Below are 21,397 nucleotides of genomic sequence, written 5' to 3'. Positions count from 1 at the left end.
GGATTAGTAGTAATAGACTTTATATTGAGTCTATCTGGTATCAATTTTTAACCAACTGTAAACCAGAATAAATTTTGAAGACAAACAAAACAGGCATATAATAATGTCAAAATATTTCACTTGTACTTTTGCGCTTTCCAGCCACAAAAGCAATGAAATAATTTTTTTGTAATTCTACAATTGCATACATTGAAGTCTACACGGTACAAAAACACTTTATTTTTTTCAAAATCAGATTCTTCATTCAATGGAACTAACTTCTGGGCCATTTCTAATCCTCCCTGTTTGAAAGTTAATAAGCAGCTATTAGATTAGCAGTTTGTCAACAATGCCCTGTTCAACCAGAAAACCTAGTTAGACAGTTTCTACTCAGTGCAGCACATCAGGCTGGTTACATACTTCTCCATGATCTTATTTCACCCAATTTCTCATCTTTTATTTATTTCTCAACATAAACAAACCGAAAAATGACCTGTTGTGCTGATCATCTTCCTCTTCTCCTGGTTTCTATTCCATCATACTAATTTCATTCAGCAACCACATAATGACAAAATATTGTGATTATACACACATGGAGATTCCTTTCTCCTTTAAGCAGACTATAAACTTAACCGCTGAAGTGATGTGCTATGACTTCCATTTTTGATCATTTAGGCATCACCCCATTTATGTACTATCACCGTTGATGAAACATACGGATATGTCCTTCAAACAGCTCCCTCAACTAGAATGCTAAAAATAATAAGCCCAACTCAGAACATTTTAAAATTTTAATGCAGTATTTTTCCTAATAAAAAACAAATTTAAATTTTTTAATTTAAAGTTTAAAATCCTAACATATTACCAAGTTGTTCTGCATAAAGATGTTTGATAAATGCTTTCTGGATCAATGCACAAGCCCTAAATAAGTGCCCAGAGGCACCCCATTCTGCCAGTAAGTCTCCGCCCAAAGGTACTCAGCTTTCTGTGGGTCCAAGAGCCTAGCTCCCCGACCAGGTGCCTGGAGGCATCCCACTTCATCAGCAAGCCTCCTGCCTGAAGGCGCTCAGCTTTCTCGCTTAGTGGGCTTGGAACCCACCATGTCGCCTCCTGCCAGTCTCTTGCCTTTGCTGATGCTTCTTGCCTTTACAACTCTCTCTCTTGGTCTCCTGGTTCCGGAAGCTTCTGAGTGCAGGGATCCCAGGTCCAAAGGACATGCTCCACTCCTGCCTCTTTCTTAGTGATGGTGAGATCCTCTTTCCTGCCTCTAGGATGGCTCATTTTAAGCCAAGCAGGATGGCAAAACTGACCAATCCCCTTGTTAGGGTCCCACCCCCCCAAGGGTGCCGTGAACCTTATTTACGTTATTAGCAAGCCATGCAATCCCCTTGGTGGGCCACAAGCACCTCATTTGTATAGTCCCACTCAGTCATTTGGTGGTAATTACAAAGACTGTGGCCAGAAGTCCCATATTAATTCACTGCACCACACATAGCCTTCAGGCTGGGTCCCAGAAAAAAGATTAAGAAAAGCCCCTAGAGAGAAAAGTAAGCTTTCATTACTCTCTTACATAGATCTCCACACATGGATCTACTAGGTATTTCATAAACATACCTCAGTGTTTTCTTTCATTACCTTTTTCATGGTGTTCTTTCCACTTAAAATTACCTGCCTGTCCAGTTTAAAATAAGCTTAGCCAGAAATGACTTCTTCCTCTTATGAATGCATTGTTAACTACTTACATGGTCATTCTTTTATATGACTTTATTATAGTTGTTTTGTACATTTCTCTCTTCCACAAAAACGAGGCAAACTCCTTGAAGTTAGCCGTTGGAGCGAGGGGAGAAGAGGATGTCAAGGGGATGAAGACAAGGAAATTCCAAGCACAAAGACTAGTAGAAGAAAAGGCAAGAGAGGACTCAATGAAAATAAATTTAAGAAATATCTATTCCCTCTCCCTAAGGATGCTTAAAATGGGTTCTACAGATTCCTACAGATGTCTTTCTTCCTAATTCTTATTTTATTATTATTTATTAGTGATAATACTTCTAGAGCCTTACAAGCAACATCAGCACTCATCAAGTCAACTCCAACTCATGGTAACCCCATGCATCAGAGTAGACCTGTGCTCCACAGGGTTCTCAATGGCTGAATTTTCAGTAGATCGCCAGGCCTTTCTTCTGAGGTACCTCTGCGTGGACTCAAAACTCCCGAATCTTTCGGTTAGCAGCCAAGCACATTAACCGTTACCACTACTGAGGGCCTCCCAACTCTAAGACAGTGCTGCCCATAAGAGATATAAGCTGGAAATGCAAGCCACATATTTAAATTATTTTAAATTTTAGTTATATTAAAAAAGATGAAAAGAAATTTTAAAAGATTGAAATCATACCAAGTATGTTATCTGACCACAATGGAGTGAAGCTGGAAATCAATAATAGAAAAAAGAAAAAAAACTTGGAAAATACAAAACATGGAAATTAAACAACACACTATTAAACTACCAACGGGTCAAGGAAGAAATCAAAAGAGAAATAAAAAGTTTCTCACAATCAAACAAAAATGAAACCATAACACACCAAAATGTATGGGAAGAAGCGAAGTCTGGCTCTGAGAGAAACTTACAGCAATAAACACCTACATAAAAAAAGATCTCAAATTAACAGCCTAACTTGACAACCCCAGGAACTAGGAAGAGAAAAGCAGACTAAGCCTAAACCTACCAGAAGAAAGAATATCACAAAGATCAAGCAAAAATAAATAAAAACAAAAACAGAGGGAATCAATAAAACCAGAAGTTGATTCTTTGAAAAGATCAATAAAACTGACAAACCTTTAGACAGATGTCTTAGTCATCTAGTGCTGCTATAACAGAAATACCACAAGTGGATGGCTTTAACAAAGAGAAATTCATTTATTGACCGTAATGTAGGCTAAAAGTTCAAATTCAGGGTGTCAGCTCCAGGGCAAGGTTTTCTCTTTCTTTTGGCCTTTTCATCAATCTTCCCCTGGCCTAGGAGCTTCTCTGTGCAGATACCTCAAATCCAAAAGACGTGCTCCGCTCTGGGCACTGCTTTCTTGGTGGTACGAGGTCCCTCCTCTCTGCTTGCTTCCCTTTCCTTTTTATCTCTTGAGAGATAAAAGGTGGTAGAGGCCACACCCCGGGGGAAACTCCCTTTACATTGGATCAGGGATGAGACCTGGGTAATGGTGTTATAATCCCACCCTAATCCTCTTTAACATAAAATTACAATAAAAAAATGGAGGACAAGCAAACAATACTGGGAATCATGGCCTAACCAAGTTGACACATATTTTTGGGGGATACGATTCAATCCATGACGCTAGACAAAGAAAAAAGATGCACATAACCAAAATAAAAAATGAAAGAGGGGACATTACAACTGACCCAATAGAAATAAAGAGAATTGTGACAGAATATTATGAAAAACTATATGGCAACAAACTGGATAACCTAGATGAAGTGGACAAAATTCTTAGAAGCACACAACCTATCCAAATTGACTTAAGAAGAAATAGAAAGTCTCAACAGACCCATAACAAGTGAAAAGATCAAATCGGTGATGAAAAACCTCCCAACAACAACAACAAGTCCTGGACCAGATGGCTTCGCTGGGGAATTCTAGCAAACATTTAGAGAAGAACTGACACCAATACTGTTTAAACTTTCCCAAAAGATAGAGAAGGAAAGAATACTCCCTAATTCATTCTATGAAGCAAACCTAACCCTGATACCCAAACCAGACAAAGATACCACAAAAAACAAAAACTACAGGCCAATATCTCTTATGAATATAGATGCAAAAATCCTCAACAAAATACTAGCAAAGTCCAACAGCATGTTAAAAGAGCCACATACCAACCAAGTGGGATTTGTTCCAGGAACGTAGGGATGGTTCAACATTAGAAAATAAATGAATGTAATATACCATACCAACAGAACAAGGGAAAAGAACCATATGATAATCTCTGTGGATACAGAAAAAGCATTTGATAAAATCTAACATCCTTTCTTGACGAAAACTCTAAAGAATATCAGAATACAAGGAAAAGTTCTCAGTATGACATGAAAAGCCAACAGCCAACATTACACTTAATGGAAAAAGACCGAGAGCTTTCCTCTTGAAAACAGGAACAAAACAAGGGTGCCTGCTCTCACAGCTTCTATTCAATAATTTATGAGAAGTCTTAGCCAGAGCAATAAGACAAGAAAAAGAAATAAATAGGTATCCAAATTGGAAAAGACAAAGTAAATTATCTCTATCCGTGGATGATACCATCCTTCGGTTCCAGTTCAGTGTAAGATTCCAAGGTCTATCACTAACTATTCCCTTGCAAAATTCCCTTGCCCCTCTATGCCTATCACACTCAACTGGCTTGAACTTTGCAGAAGAAAAGAATGCACGCACCCAGAGAAATATTACTATACATCCAAATCACCAACCTCAGTGGCACTGACATCCCCACTAAATTTCTTCAGTTAACCAGCAAACTTCCCACAATAACCATTTCATATCTTTCCCTTGCTCTTCCCTCCTCTCCTTCCCCCAAAAAGTTATCTTAAAGAAGCAGAAATAAATGACTATTTAACCTTAACGATATATTTAACATTGCTTATTTGATATTAAGGAGCCTTGGTGGCACAGTTGGAAACCCTGGTGGTGTAATGGTTAAGTGCTACAGCTGCTAACCAAAAGGTTGGCAGCTGGAATCTGCCAGTCGCTCCTTGGAAACTCTATGGGGCAGTTCTACTCTGTCGTATAGGGTCGCTATGATTCGGAATCGACTCTACAGCAGGTTTGGTTTTTGCGAAGTAGGTAGGTGGCACAGCGGTTAAGAGCTCAGCTGCTAACTGAAACGCCAGTGGTTTGAACCGACCAGCCGCTCTGCAGGAGAAAGATCCGTAAAGATTACAGCCTTGGAAACCCTTTGGGGGGCAGTTCTACTCTGTCCTACAGGGTCGCCATGAGTTGGAACTGACTTGACAACAGTGCATTTGGGTTTGAATTTTATATTTAAAAAAAAAAAAATTCTTCAAAATAAAAAAATACTTTTTTCTAATTATAAAAACATGCTCTTTATAAACTATTTTCCATATGTTTATAGAAATGCTGGAATGTAAGTTTCACAAAGGCAAAAACTCTATCTATTGCCCTGCTGGTGCGGCAGCTGTAGTGTAGTGGTTAAGTGCTACGGCTGCTAACCAAAAGTCAGCAGTTCAAATCCATCAGCTGCTCTTTGGAAGCCCTATGGGGCAGTTCTACTCTGTCCTACAGGGTCACTATGAGTCGGAATCAGCTTGACAGCAACAGGTTTGGCTTTTTTTTTTTTTTTAAACACAGTATTCTAGGGCATAAATCAGCTCTCGTTTTTCGTTGACAGGATGAGTGAATTAGAACCTTGCTTTACGCAAATGTGATATGAAAGGCCAATGTGCAAATAGGCAGAAGGAGGGGGTGCTTATCTGTTTTTAATATCTAATACAAATACCTATAGTCCAGTAAAGAATTATCTTTACATAAAACTTAAAAATGTATTAAATATTTTAAAAAATAGACAAAAATATGTAAAGTATAACACAGACTTTAATGGTTTACACTTTCTCCAAATAGCTGGACTTTCTTCTTAAGTCTAACTCTGATTCAACTTCATGGATTACAGCCTGGACACATCTAAATCTGAGTACTTTTCAGAAACTCAACCACGTGTCGATTACTATGGCAATTAACTTAAGTCCCTTCTTCGTTCCCAAACATCATCAGGCATAATTGCTAGACTCTGTGGCCCACAGGGTTGCAAAAAGTCAGAATCAACGTGACAGCAACGGTTTTTTTAATGGGTACCCTGGTGGTATAGTGGTTAAGGGCTACAGCGGCTAACCAAAAGGTCAGCAGTTCAAATCCACCACGTGCTCCTTGGAAACTCTATGGGGTAGTTCCACCCTGTCCTACAGGGTCGCTATGAGTCAGAATTGACTCAACGGCAACGGGTTTTATGTATATTTATGCCACAGTAATGCATATTTTCAAAATGAGATCCCCAAAACTTTTCTTTCCACCACACCTATAGAATCCTCCTTTTCAAAGGATGCTATAGCAAATTTAGAAATGCACATGCCTACGATAGAATTAAAAGACTTAATTAGAAGCAATGGTTTAAAAACAACCACATGAATAGATAATATTAAAAAATATTATTTCACTACCAGTTTTTATTTTAAAAAATAACCTGTTGATAACAAGTAGCCTTAGAGGAGGCAGGAAGGACACAGGATGATGAAGTACAAGGGAAGGCCTAGAAGTTTTAAAATGTTTCTTAATGTTTGTTTTATTATTATTCTATAAACTCCACATATTTCTATAAGTCATACATGCTGTACTATTTTTATGCATGTTTAATTTTTTTTTAAATGCAACCTATCTTTCCCTCCCAAAACAACACAACTTCTATTACCACTCAGTATAAATCTTGATTCAACACTGGCAGCTATTTATGAATGGGTATAACATATTAACATAGTTTGTATTATAAGCTTCACAGAAAGTTTACAATGATCGCCACTTAAATATGGTAAACTAACCATATACAAACATCTAACATACTCCCTCCCTGAAGGGAAACAAAAATGACAGTAAATGAAGAAAAACGGGAAAAATAATGCACAAGGCCAAAGGAGGAGGCAATCATAGATGCAAGGCTGAAAATCAGTGGGATACCTGAAAGTCTGTAAGCTGGATGACTAGATACTCAAGTTTTCACTATCCAAACATGGAGGAGACAACTTCCCTACCATGCTCCCTGGCCCCTCCTCACACAGGAGGCCAGAGGTTTGTTTACTGGAACAATTTAACCAGAGAGGCTCCAGACTCAGGAACCCCACAGAGAGCTAAGGTCAAGGGGGAGGAACAGGCCTGAACATGTATAGATAAGGAAAGTCAATGGGTTTGTCTTTTTTTTTTTTTTTTTTGTATACCCATAAGTAGGACATCTTTATCCAGCCCTGTTCCCTAAACACCCGCAGCCAAGTAAGTACACTCAACAGGAGGTGGGAGAGCTCCCCTCTGGAAAAATGGACAGCCTCAAACCAAAACTATTCACAGTTGGAAGATTCCAAAGAGGACGTGGGGGAGGACTCACTTCTCAATCATCTTAAAATCAAAAATCATCAATAATTTGAGAAAACCTCCCAACAGAAAAGATGCCGAGACAAAAAGAAAAACAAGGATCACTGAAATGGCACGTTTTGTTACCTATATATTTAACACCCCCCCCCCCCCCCGCCAAAAAAAGCGTAAGTAAATATGAGGAAGAGAAAAACATTACACAGAAATAACCTGGGGGAAAAAATAAGAGTACTATTCTTTACATTAAAGAAGACTGAATCCCTGAAAAATAATAAAATGCTACATAAAATAGAAAAAAGAGAGCCACTAGAATTCTAAAATATGATAGCAAGAATTAAAAATCCATTTGAAGGCTTAGAAGTCAAGGGAACCTCACAGAAAGCTTTTAACAAAAGCTTAGACGAAGAGAAAAAGAAGCAAAGGCAGAGGGCCAGACCTCCAAAGAGAGAAAACAAACAATAAAAAGGAGAAACCAGTTCTCTTCAATGTCCTGTTTTTTAACAAGCTATCTAAGACTGTTGTTGTTGGGTACCATCGAGTCAATTTCAACTCCATAGGGTTTTCCATGGCTGGTTTTTCAGAAGCAGATAGCCAGGACTTTCTTCCGGGGCACCTCTTGGTGGACACAAACCTCCAATCTTCCAGTTTCCAGCAAGTACATAACCATTCACACTACCCAGAGACTTGATTCCAACTCACTGCGACCCTTTGAATTCCAACAGCATTCACAGCATCCTAGCCAACACCCCCCCCCCCAATATACGCACAAACACAGCCATCCCCCTCAGATCCCAACCACTCAGGCAGATCATGCAGTTAGGATGACAGGTGTCTGAACAACAAAAAGCGATCCACTTTTACTAAAACTACAGACAGATAAAAAATCTATTTGCAAAAGAAAATATTCAGCATCACTCTCCACACTCAATACTACCACCTGTTAAGATGAGCAGATTCTAAAAACAATAATTCAGTGAAGTATGAAATGTTTACCTAGAAGAAAATATGTATTAAACAATTATCAATCAACCTATAAGCAGAACTTTAACCTAATCTAGAAAATAAGCTGTTCTATGGTTTTAACACATTTATTATCTATATGCAAATGATGCTCATTACCCATTAAAAAAAAAAAACCTCGAGTCATTCTGACTCATAGTGACCCTATGGGACAGAGCAGAACTGCCTCATAGGGTTTCCAAGGAGCAGCTGGTGGATTCGAACCGCTGAAACTTTTGGTTAGCAGCCGAGCTCTTAACCACTGAGCTCATTACAAACAAGCCTTACCTAGTGACCTTTCCAATGGGCAGTGCAGGGTTGTTACTTGGAAAAAAATTTTTAAATAGTTGCCACATATACCAAGAAATAACTTTTAAAAAAATAGTCTGGGATTAAAGCGTATCAAATTGTCCATCCATCCCCTAAGTCTCAACTATTCCCAGGATGACTATCTAAATTCAGGAGTAAAATTAATGGCAATACTAAAATTCATGTTCTTTTCCCTCATTACGATTCAATGAAACAAAAGATACCATAATTTTTTAACAGATCTTTCACCTCTGAGATGCTACTTTATTCTGGAGTCACACATTAGCAAAACTTTTGCTACAAAAATTACCCTTTTCATTCACTAACTAGATAGTAGACAAGAATCATCTTAGGTGAAGGAAAGGACAGCACAAAATACAGGGGAAGTCAGCACAACTGGACTAACCAAAAGCGAAGAAGTTTCCTGAACAAAACCAAACACTTCAAGGGACAGAGGAGCAGGGGCTGGGGTCTGGGGACCATGGTTTTAAAGGACATCTAAGTCAAATGGCATAACAGAGTTTACTAAGAAAATGTTCTGCGCAGCCGTCTTTGGCGAGTGGTGTCTGGAGTCGTAAAAGCTTGTGAGCGGCCATCTAAGATGCATCAATTGGTCCCAGCCCACTTGGAGCAAAGGAGAATGAAGAATACCAAAGACACAAGGCAAATATTATCCCAAGAAACAAAAGGCCCACATAAAACAGAGACTCCATCAGCCTGAGACCAAGAGAACTAGATGGTGCCTGGCTACCACCAACGACCACCCTGACAGGGAATACAACAGGCAGTCCCTAACAGAGCAGGAGAAAAGTATGGAGCAGAACTCACATTCACATAAAAAGACCAGACTTAATGGTCTGACTAAGACTGGAGGAACCCCAAAAGCCATGGCTCTCAGACACCCTGTTAACCCAGAGCTAAAACCATTCCTGAAGCCCACTTTTCAGATAAAGGTTAGACTGGACTACGAAACATAATACTCATGAAGAGAGTGCTTCTTAGTTCAAGCAGATACATGAGACCAAATGTGCTGCTCCTGTCAGGAGGCAGGATGAGAAGGCAGGAAGGGGACAGGAGCTGGGTAGAGGGACACCGGAAACCAGGGGCAGAAAGCAGGACAGTGGTTTCACATTATAGGAATTTCAACTAGAGTCACATAACAATATGTGTATAAATTTTGAATGAGAAATTAACTTGAGCTGTAAACCTTCACCTAAAGCACAATTTAGAAAGAAAAAAAAAAAATCGCCTTTTCCCATTCTTACCTTCAGACCCTGGAAAAAGATGCCAGAGGAATACAGAACCCAGAGGAATACAGAAGCTGGAGTTTTTCAAAAGCAATTCTAAAGAACAGCAGAAAGAAACTGAAAAACATTCAGTCTTTTTATGACCTCTAAGCCAGGTTTCACTTTCGTCCCACAAGATTGAAAGAAAGAAAACAAAATAGGTAGAATGCAAATCAATCATATTAAAGATATTCGGTAAGAGCTAAGCTTTGCTGGAGACAAGATTATTAGCTAAAATTAGGTTAACGGACATCTGCGTGGATTTTTTTTATTTATCTATGCTATTCTCATCGCGCTCCTTGGAAACTCTATGGTGCAGTTCTACTCTGTTCTATAGGGTCGCTATGAGTCGGAATCGACTCGACGGCAATGGGTTATTCTCATCCTCTACAACAGGAAAAAGAAATCAAGGGTGAAGACACAAACTTGAAAAAAACAAAATTTTTAAATTCCTTTCCCACATCATTACTGTGCAACTGAGTGTGATGCAAGCCATTACTACTTAGCATTTACAAGAGAAATGCAGGATGTAATTAGCTTCTGATTAGCAAACTTGCCTTATAAATGAATCAGTATATAAACAAACTATTTTTTCTTTTAAATTATAAAAAATACCACGGGTGAGAAGGCAAAGGGGATATTCCCATTTTAAATCATAGACTTCCATACTGGGTGGAAACCCTGTTGGCGCAGTGGTTAAGTGCTACGGCTGCTAACCAAAGGGTTGGCAGTTCAAATCCACCAGGCGCTCCTTGGAAACTCCATGTGGCAGTTCCACTCTGTCCTATAGGGTCGCTATGAGTCGGGATCGACTCGATGGCACTGGGTTTGGTTTTTAGTTTGTGTACTGTGTGAATCTTACATAACAAGAATGTCCATGACGAGTGAACTTCTTGGATCGAGTAGACACATGAGACTATGTGGGCAGCTCCTGTCTGGAGGGGAGATGAGAAGGCAGATGGGGACAGAAGCTGGCTGAATGGACACGAAAACAGAGGGTGGAGAGAAGGTGTGCGCTGTTTCATCAGGCGGAGAGCAACCAGGAGTATATACCCGACTGCCGTCGAGTTGATTCCGACTCATAGCAACCCTGTAGGGCAGAGCAGAGCTGCCCCACAGAGTTTCCAAGGAACACCTGGAGGATTCGAACTGCTGACCTTTTGGTTAGCAGCCACAGCACTTAAGCACTACGCCACTAGGGTATCCATGGAGTATACAGCAAGGTTATTTTTGTATGAGAGACTGATTTGATTTGTAAACTTTCACTTAAAGCACAAGTAAAAAAAAAAATATCCAGCGGCAGTTCTCAAATTTTTTGCTCTCAGGACACTTACATTTTTAAAAATGGAAGATCTCCCCCCAAAATTTATGCTGATTATTTTTTATATCAATATATACTGTATTGAAGTTAAAACTAAGAAATTTTTTAAGTTATTGTCAATTAAAAATAACTGTAAATCCATTACAGTTAATATAAATCACATATCTTATGAAACTATTTTCCAAACCAAAAATAAACTGGCAAGAACACAGGCATTGCAAGTATTTTTGCAAGTGCCTTTAATGTCTCTTTAATGAAGACAATCTGATTTTCTTATCTGTTTCTGCATTCAACCTGTTGCATTAGGTTGTTTTGATTGAAGAATATGAAGAAAATCCACCCTCAAGCAGAATTACAGTTGGAAAAAGGAGGTATATTTTAATGGCCTTTTCAGGTAACTGTGGATATCCTTTGATATTTCTCTAAAACTCAACAACTGGCAGTTTCTTAAAGGTTGTTGCATATGGAACCTGAAACCATATCAATGAACTTTTCCTACTCTGATATATTGAAATCTACTGGTTTATCTTCTATTTTGAATGGATCTTTTTACCCATGCATGCTTTTGTAACATCATGCATTGGTTACCTGGAAAATACTGGTTCACTGAGTTGTACAGATCTCCCAAATGTTAACACAATTCATTACACAATTTCAACATATCACATTCACTAATATCACCACTGATCTTATTTTAAAAAAAAAAAGTCAAGTATTAGGAACTTGTCCTGTTTAGTGGTAAATAAGTCTTCCAAAATTCTATTTTCTCCTCAAAGCTCAAATTTCATCACTACCAACAACTATTGTCAGCTGTTTTCCTTGAAGTGACAGGATGACTTTGTTCATTTTTAAGAAAATGTCTGCCAAATGCACAAGTTTGTATAATCATACTTTGTCATTCTTTCAAATAAAAATGGTATTCCACAGGAAAGCAACTAGTTCAGCCCGCAACTCAATCATACAAATTCTTTTCGCTGAATTACCCATTGTAATTAGTATTCAGTAGGACTGCTTTACAGGTACTTTCCATTTCATCACAAAGAATATTTTTTTAAAATGTACTCAAGGATTGAGATACACAAAATCAGTAAGTTTTACTGCTTTGCCAAGACATTAAGTGTAACTGTCATTTGTTTTTTAATCCCAAGTGCCTGACAGTGAAGAACACCCATGAGAACGACGCAGTGCGACTACCTGAACATGCGCTAAGGCACCAGAAGTGCCACCTCCCATTACTTTTGCGAGTGTTTAACACAGCAAGGAATCCACGATTACTATTAGGGCAACAGCTTCGACCTGGAGGCCCCAGAAAGGAGGAGCAAATCCCAGAGATCTGGGGAATACACTTTGAAAATCACTGTAACAGTTGATGCCTTACTTCGAGGATTAAAAAAAAAAGAATTTTTCAGTAAATATTCCATTATAACAAGAGTGTTTTAATAAATATACACACATATATTAAACTATGCTCAAACCACAGATAGCGTGGCACTTCACACACAATAGACACTCAAACAAAATGAGAGGCAGAATGTGATAGATATTTCTTAAATAACAATTACCAAAGGCATTGGTGGTTCAGTGGTAGAATTGTGGTTTTCTGTGCAGGAAACCCGGCTTTGATTCCCAGCGACACACCTCATGAGCAGCCATCACTTGTCAGTGCAGGCTTATATGTTGCTATGATGCTGAAAAGGTTCCAGCAGAGCTGCCAGGCTAAGACCGAATAGGAAGAAAGGCCTGGTGATTTACTTCAGAACATCAGTCAATGAAAACTCCATGGATCACAACGGTCCAACCTGCAACCAGCTGACAGTGGAGATGATGCGGGGCTGGGCAGTGACTCGTTCCATCACGGCTGGGGCCACCGTGAGCTGGGGGTGACTCAACAGCAACTAACGACGACGACAACCGCCACCAACCAGGTTCCCAGCTAGGTGCCTCTACACTTCCTTTCTTAGATAACTTTCAGAAGCCGATAAACCAGAATGATGATTTTAACATATAAGAAAAATATTTACCCTAAAATCTTTCAGATTTTAAGATTAGACCTGCGTGACTGCAAGAGAAAAATCTTAAAATTCACCATAAAGCACAAGATAGCATGTTAAGTTCTATTTTAAGCACTATGCCATGAAGCTAAAAACAGGCTTGCTCACATTCAGAATCCCAGATACAAAATGAATCGCTTTGGCTGTGCACTGCCACAACCCTAAAAAGAGCCTTCATTCCATTTCTCCTCCAAACCAAACAACACTTACCTGCTATGTTTTTTTATTTCTATATTTAGTGAAACTTCAATATTAATGCTGTAGAGGTTACAGTAGATGTTTTAACTATTTTTTTTTTTAAAGTATAATAAAACTATCAAAACAAGAACTTTTTTCTAGCCATATACATTGATAAATTCAAGGGGTAAACCTCTATAAACATACATATGGGATATTAGGCACTGTTAAAAAGAATAAAACCATTTCATTCTTACCCACGTCATGGAAAGATCTCCAATTATATGTTAAGTGAAAATAGCAAGTTGTATGGTTTTACGTATGATATGATCACATTAATGCTTTCAGAAACAGTATTTATGTATACGAACATTCATTAAACATTTACTGAGTTCCTTTTATGTGCCTAGTTTTGTTCTAGATCTAGATATACACACATACAATAAACTACAAATAGTATGCATAGATATTTAAATGCACATGAAGAGAAAAATGAACACAAACTAGACACAACAGGCCATACATGATTCCATTCACATGAACTGTCCAAAACAGGTAAACCCACGCAGAGAGAAATTAGTGGCTGCCTAGGGCTGGGTGAAAGCAGTAGCTCAAGGAGATGAGTTTCTTTTAGGGGTGAAAAAAATGTTCTAAAAATTGACCGTGGTGATGGCTGCACAATTCAGTGAATACACTAAGAACCATTCAATTGTACACTTTAAACAGGTGAATTATATGGCTTGTGAATTACTTCTTAACAAAGCTGTTACTAAAAAAGTAAACAAAGGATACACTCCAAAGTGGTCACCTCTGGGGGCAAGAGGAATGAGATGATGATGGCTTTCAAATTTTATTCCTAAATCATTACAATGAGAAATGTATTCATTTACTGTCTAAACCAAAAAGTCTTTCATAAATTATTCTGGATTTAATGTTACTTAAGTTAATCAAAGCAGCAGCCATGGAAAAAAGTTTAAGGGTAAATAAATGACCGTATCTCTATGTGCAATTCAGGCTGTCATACAGACACAAGCATTAGCCCCCCTTAACATAATCAAATTTTTAATATAATTTGGTCATTTAGCAAATATATATTAAGCACCTACTGTTTCCACAGCGCAGGGAAGGGGGGAATGGACTGGCGTACAAAGCAGAACACTAACCAACAAAAAAGAAGCAAACTAAAAGCTCTGGTCTTAAGGACTTTTGCTATATAGCTAAGGAGACAACACACACACACACACAAAATGGTGGACCAGGGTCAGACTATGGAAAATCCTGAATATCAGCCTGACAGCGCTAAGTCTTGATCATCCTGTTTTCAGTGCAAAACCACTGAAAGCTTTTGTAGACAAGAGAGAATGAAAGGAGTGTTTTAGGAAAATTAACCTGGCAACCAAAGGGTTAAAGGGGTTTAAACTGTAAGTAGCAATTAGCAAGAAGGGTAAGAAAGAGAAGAAACTATTAAAAATTGGAACATTTGCAGAAGTTTTGTGAGAGTTACTGATATTCCAAAGTTACTAGTTAAAGTTCGAAGGATTTGTTTTGTCTGCTTGATCTAAAGAGAAGTAGAAATGGAAAAAAGTGATTTCTGCATTTTGAAGAACTGTAGACTTTCACGGCAAAAAAATTAAGGCTTACCAGAAAATTCTGAGGGGAGGAGGGTTCTAGGAATTATCTTTACATGTGACACCACTGAAACCAAGAGTTGAGGAAATCAAAAGCAATGGGTCCACATTTTTCATATGGAAGAAGTAAATACCTAGCTGTAAGAGTAGCAAAAAGTAAATGGCAGTTAGTACTACTTTTGAAATTGATGGTGAAGGACAGTTGAATACCTTGAAATTTCTCCATTCCCTATTTCAAAAATCTTAATAAAATACGTTACATAATTAGGTAAGGACCAAATTCTAACAAATCAAATTTAGAGTACGATCAATTTCATATCCTTAATTTCATCAATAGTTCCTTCTACAGTACAGTACTTTTCAGGTGTTACACCAACATTTGGTATCCTTAACTTAATACACATATGTATTAATTAGTTTAACGCATAAATTTACTTCTTAAAACAGAAAGGTATTTTTATTGCCTATGTAACCTTCTCTACAATCAGCTTCTCCAAAAAATGTTACCTACAAATTTAATACTACAGCAACACTTTGCTGAGGCTAAATGCATAAAGCATAAAGCAAATTCTCATTTCTACTTTCTCAGTGTAGCTTTTTAGGAGCCCTGGTGGCACAGTGGTTAAGAACTCGGCTGCTAACCCAAAGGTCGGCAGCTCGAATCCACCAGCCACTCCTTGGGAGCCCTATGGGGCAGCTCTACTCTGTCCTACAGGGTCACTATGAGTCGGAATTGACTTGACAGCAACAGGTTTTTTCCACTTTATAGCTTTTTAATGTCATTTAAAAACTGATGAACATCTAAATATGGCACATAAACTTGCAATATTTAATGATTATAATTTCCAAAATCAAACATACTTGAAATAAGTTATACATGCTATTTCATAATCCATTTCATACTCCATCAAATGTTCTAATTCAGAAGTAATATTTGCTTACATTTTATAAAATCTATCTCTGCCATCATTTAATAATCCTATACGACACATTTATAGAAACAAATAATAAAGGTATAAACAATGAACAAAGCAAGAACTAACTTAATTCACTCACAGCACTTCATCTAATCAACATATCATTTGCACTGATCCCTAAAGCAAGAAGAAGGTCTGTCATATCAATTTATTTAATTAAAATAAAACATCTGCAAACTTTTACATAAGGATGTTTGTCAAGGCACTGTTTAAAATGGACAGGGACTAGTTGAATAAAATACAATGTAATCTTTAAAATGATAACACAGACCTATACTTACTGACCTGCGAAGATAGCTATGAAAATAGCAGATTACAAAAAGTGTAGAGTGTGATCTCCTTTTGTGATGAATAACCATACACTCACAGAGAAAATGACTAAATGGATATATACCCAGATGATACTTCTGGGTGCTGGGATTACAGGTGTTGCTTATTTTTCTGCTTACTTTTCAGTATTCTCTGAAATTTTCCCACGCAAAACAACATCTGCAAGAAGTAATGCCTATGATTTCAACTAACAAACTCCAAAATCTTCCTTGCAAAAAACCCAAGGAATATCCAAACATACCCTGACATAAAGCAAAAGGGAAAGTATTAGCAACAACATAACTGGAATTCTTCATGAACAAGGCACCCTGTAGAGGCAGGGCTTCGAACTGGTTTGTTCCAGGTTGACCCCCTGCTGAGAATTTGCCTTTCCATCCCAGATATACTCAATCAGAATCCACATTCTCCAGGTGATTCTTATGGTACATCTACATTTTTAACAAGATCCCCAGGTGATTCTTATGTACATAGCTGCTTTTTTAAGGGGGGAGAAGAATCACCTGGGGGCTTGTTAAACTGTAGAACCTGATTCAGTATATCTGGGAGTGGAAATCCAAATCCTCACCAGCATGTTCGAAGCCCTGCTTAGAGGGTTCCAGGACTGCCATGGCACCTTTAAAGCAGCCTGCACCCCAAGGTTTTGAAATCAGAACACCTAGGTTCAAGTCTCTACCACTTTTATTTGTATGACTTTGCGCTTGTCACTAACCTCTTCAGGGCTCACTTTATACATAAAAGGGAGGTATCATCTGCCTTGCCTACCTCAAAGAACTGCTGGAGAGATCACATGAGATAATTCATACAAACTGCAAAGTACTATATGAAGTAACGGACTAGGTTCTCTTTGTTTTTGAAGGCTATATCTCATCATAAGCATCTAGTTTTCTCAGGACTTAGATACTTCTTCCCAGTTCCCACTACAAATACAAGCTATTTTATTTTCTTATCCCTAGTTACCAGCAAGAAAAAGTACAATTACACTGGACTCAAAAGTCTCAGCAAGAACCCTGGAGCAGCAGGTTGATGGAATCCAAGTTTAATCAGCTATGGACTAACCACTAAGCACTACTGCAATCAACAGGGATTACGAGTCACTCTTGGAAGAAAAAGACAATACAACCACCAAGGAGAAAATGGGGGTAGAAAAGATGGCAGTATTTCAAAACAATTATATGAAATACTTAAAAACTAAAGAATTTTAAAAATTGTTTTCAAATAATGTTCTTAACACCGGTGACATAAAACAAAAGTCATCTAAATGTGGCACTTGACAGCAGCAAGTTACAGAGGTTCAAATCAAATCCATGAATTCTCAGATTTATTTGCTTCTATCTGAGACAAAGGCTGACAAACTACACCACGAAGGTCAAAATTAAGTGGCTACTTCTTGAAAATAAAACAGGCAGAATTCAACAGGATTTACTGATACTCTTACCAATACTTTAAAAAGTGGTTTCTCTTCCCACTCAACTACTTCTTTCCCACTGTTACAATGACAATATAATTGTTTTTGCATTTTAATGCAAAAAAATACTATTAAAAAAAAAAGCACACTTTAAGAAGAGCTACACTTAACTGTCAGATTATTAATACCAAGATCATCAGGCCATTTCATCCTTCTACTTTTAAGTTCCTAAAGATAATAAAATGCTCACCCTCTACATTCTTAAGAATGTCACTTATGGGTATCCTCTAATGAAAAATTCAACCTTCCATAACTGTGCACAGAGAACTCATTTTGATATGTATGACTCACAATCTAATTTTTATTGGCAATATCTTGAAGTGCTAAAGCTTGAACTATTCCTACAAGGGATATGGATCTATCGATTTTGGCCATCTGATCTTTAGAGTTTTATTATAGATTTGAAAGGACTCACTAAAAATGGGACATGAGGAGAATAATTACGAATACAATCCACAGCCAAATGAAATGTGGGTTGTGAACTAATACAGAAAAAGTCACTATATTAACTCAAAGCCTCATAGTTGGAAATTTATTGGGAGTGCTGTATTTTCACTTAAAACTTTGAAAAATCTCATTTTTAAAAAATTATTCTTACTTTTCCTACTTTATTACAACAGTTACTTACCTCCAAAAACCACAAACGAAAACCCTCAGAAAATTTCTAAAACAAGTATCTTCCAAAACTCACCGCACAGAAACATACAGACATTCTCAAACAACCCTAACATAGGTGTTCCTGAGATTATGCCCCACCTCCAGGGAAAAACAAAACAAAACCAGCAAATCTAACCACAATCAAGTTTTAACAAAAACGGTAACACTGTTATCACCAGCTAAGCAATTTATCACAGCTCTTCAAAGTATGGGGCACACAATGACAGACCAGTATGTCAAAACAGTTATTATAATTTGAAAATTTATACAACAGGAACATGAAAGTAAAAAATAACTCCTCCAGAAAAACTGAAGTACATTTTGGAGAGAGGCAAAAAAGGAGACCAATACTAGAAAAATAACGTTTCCCCCAAGTGTTCAGCTCTGATACTGGCTGTTTTTTGTAAAGAGAAACTTTAACAAAACTCACGCCAGGGATCTGATCTATCCCCAAAGGCACTTTCTTAAAATGAGAAAGAACAAAGGAGAAATCTCCCAGCATGTGCTTCCCATACCAGTTTCTTTGGACAGCATCAAGAGTGACAATATAGCCAGAACAAGCTTTTCGGCTTTACTCTGTGGTCCGTGTATAACAGAACTCATTAGCTTTCATCTAAAAGGATTCCTAACAAAATGAATATCAGAAGGCAAAGATCACAGCAACATATTGACCGCATTTTTAGAGAGTAAAACCATAGAAAACACGTATCTTAAAGTTGTGTACTTTTACTCTCTTTAAATATCTCCAAGCATCCCAATTCCAAGGTTTCCTCACTTCAGTCAACAGTTTGAAGCTGGGGAAAACGAAACCAACCGTTCTAAATCTGCTCTTCCTGAAGTAAATTGGAATTAGAAGCAAATTAAAAGAGTGACACTAAAGCCAACACCTTACAAATCTTGCAATGTTAACATTGCAAAGTTACTGGAGAAAAACGATCTTCCAGGGAGGTTTTTTCCACAAAAAACTCTCCAGAAAGAAACCTGGTATCTGGATGTTCTAGAAGTTCTCGTGTCATTATAACGGAGAATTTTTTTTGAATAATTTTTATTAATTAAAAAGAGACTCTCCCCGCAAAGAATTACAATTGTTTATCCCAAGCTCCACTCTGACAGAGATGTCAGTTCTCTGGGTCAGGATATAATCGGCTGCTTGGTTCACACACAGGAAGCCACAGAGATGGGAATATAACGTTCAGAGCTTCAAAATAATACGCGTTAGTTAAAAACGGCTTGCTACTAAACCAAAATTATTCAAGCGGAGCCCCATTTGTCACAATCCAATCATAAGGGTTCCACCCCCTCCCCCAACTGCTTGTGTAGTGGTGTATCTGCTTCGGTAAAGAAGCCATCGTCAGGTAAAGAAGATTGGGGTGGGAGAAAAAAGCGGGGAGAGGGGGGCACCCTTTCATCTCATTTCGCGAGCCGTGAGTAATTGGTACAGTTGAGAGGAACGGAGGAACGTTCTATTTATTGGGGGTTGCTGGAGGATGAGGGCAGAATTTCGTTCAAATCAACATGGCCAACAAGATGTCCCTACAAACAAAAGGCAACGGGGGGATATAAACACGAACCATTCACCTCCGGCAGCTATAGCATCGCCATCATGGTGTGTGCAGAGACCCCCAAAGGCTCCGTTCACCCTCCACACCAGCCAGAGAAGGAAAAGAAGGGAGAAGAGGTAGCTGCATCCCACCACCCAACACTGCATCCAAACACACACCCTTCGAGGGGGTTTCTCCCGCCGGTTGCCCGGAATCAGAGAGAAAGAGTAACGTCCCGCCCAGCCAGACTCCCGCCGCTGCCCCACGGCCGAACCCCAACGCCGGCCCGGGGCTCACTAAACTTTACCGGAGCTTCTCCCCCACATTCCCACCCCATCACCCCAGGATCGCGCGTCCCCCAAGCGGGGCGCCCGGGCGCCTCCTGACAGGCGGGCAGCCGGAGAGAGCCGAGTCCAGGGTGGGGGTGGCAGAGAGCCACGGAGGGGCGGGGCGGCCGGAGCCAAGTTCCCGGGGGTCTGAGGAGAGCGCCTGACAGGAGCCCGGGACTGCAAAGGAGGAAGAGGAAGCGGCGGCGGGGAGCTTTCCCAATCCCCCCTACACGGACACCCAGCCCCCAGCCACAGCTCCCCATGGGGGGCGGGGAGGCAGGCAGGAGGTGAGGGCGCGGAGCCCCAGAGGCAGCCGCAGTCCCTGCCTCCCGACTCCCGATCTCTTCCCCCGCCACCCCCGCCAGAGGCGCCCACAACAATAACACGCCGGGGACAACCCGTCAGCGCCCCCGAGGCACCCGGGGCCCGCGGCCCGCCGCTACTGAGCCCCCTCTGCCGGGGCCCGGCGCGCCGCTCTTCCCTACAACTCCAGGCCCGGGTGGAGTCAGGCCGGAGCGGCCCCCCAGGGTCGGACCCATCCCCCCCGGCACCAGCGGCGCCGTCTCCGCGGCCGAATATTAGAAGTGAATTCGAGCTGCGCTTTACCTTTAGTTCCGCACCGTCCGCCATCTTGCGTCTGTCAGCGCAAGCGCAGTGAACCTCGCCGGGGGCCGCTCCTAGACCCTCCCCTCTAGGCGGCCTGGCCCCGCCCCGGCCCGCCCCCCCTCGCCCCTCCACCTTCCCGGCCCGCCCCCGGAATCCGCCCCGCTCCGGGCGCTCGGAGCCCCGCCCCCGGCACGTACAGCTGCCAGACAGGCACGTACTATTTAAATAATGGCGCCAAGCGGGGAGGTTTGACAGTTACTCCCCCGTCGGCCTCCCCGCCCCCCATCGTCGCCTGGTTAGCGCCTCCGGGGAAAGGCCCGGGAGAGCGGGCTGCTGGCCTGAGCCCCGCCCCTCTGCGGTCCGCGGAACCCTCTGCAAAGCTTCCATACCTACAGCCACGGAACAGCAATGCCCCCCTGTCCCAATCAGAAAGTCTTTTTGAGCACCTGCTGCCTCCGAAGCTCCAAAAAAAAATAAAGCTCCATGTGGGCTAAAAATAACAATCCGTTACATTTGAGCAGCACTCGATGAAGCATTTCCAGGTTTATTAGCTCAAATCCTCCTCATGACAATGCGGTACAGTAGGCAAGGGAAGAG

General features: G+C 40.0%; 1 protein-coding gene across 2 annotated transcripts in view; it reads right to left on the bottom strand.

Moving 5' to 3' along the window:
• Positions 1-20,869, bottom strand: part of PIAS1 (protein inhibitor of activated STAT 1) — a 138,026-nt gene extending 117,157 nt beyond the window's left edge. Inside the window, exon 1 of one of the 2 annotated variants that reach the window (XM_049905813.1) lies at positions 20,801-20,869. In XM_049905813.1, coding sequence (XP_049761770.1) covers positions 20,801-20,824 — 24 coding nt within the window. In that variant the 5' untranslated portion in view covers positions 20,825-20,869. Of the gene's footprint in view, positions 1-14,908; positions 15,144-20,800 lie in introns of those variants that run through there. The other variant, XM_049905814.1, reaches the window with a different exon arrangement.
• Positions 20,870-21,397: the final 528 nt, after the last annotated feature.

This window comes from Elephas maximus, chromosome 13, assembly GCF_024166365.1.
Source record: "Elephas maximus indicus isolate mEleMax1 chromosome 13, mEleMax1 primary haplotype, whole genome shotgun sequence".
Lineage (NCBI taxonomy): Eukaryota > Metazoa > Chordata > Mammalia > Proboscidea > Elephantidae > Elephas > Elephas maximus.
The sequence above is the reverse complement of the archived record's forward strand: the minus strand, read 5'-3'. Positions and strand labels throughout refer to the sequence as shown.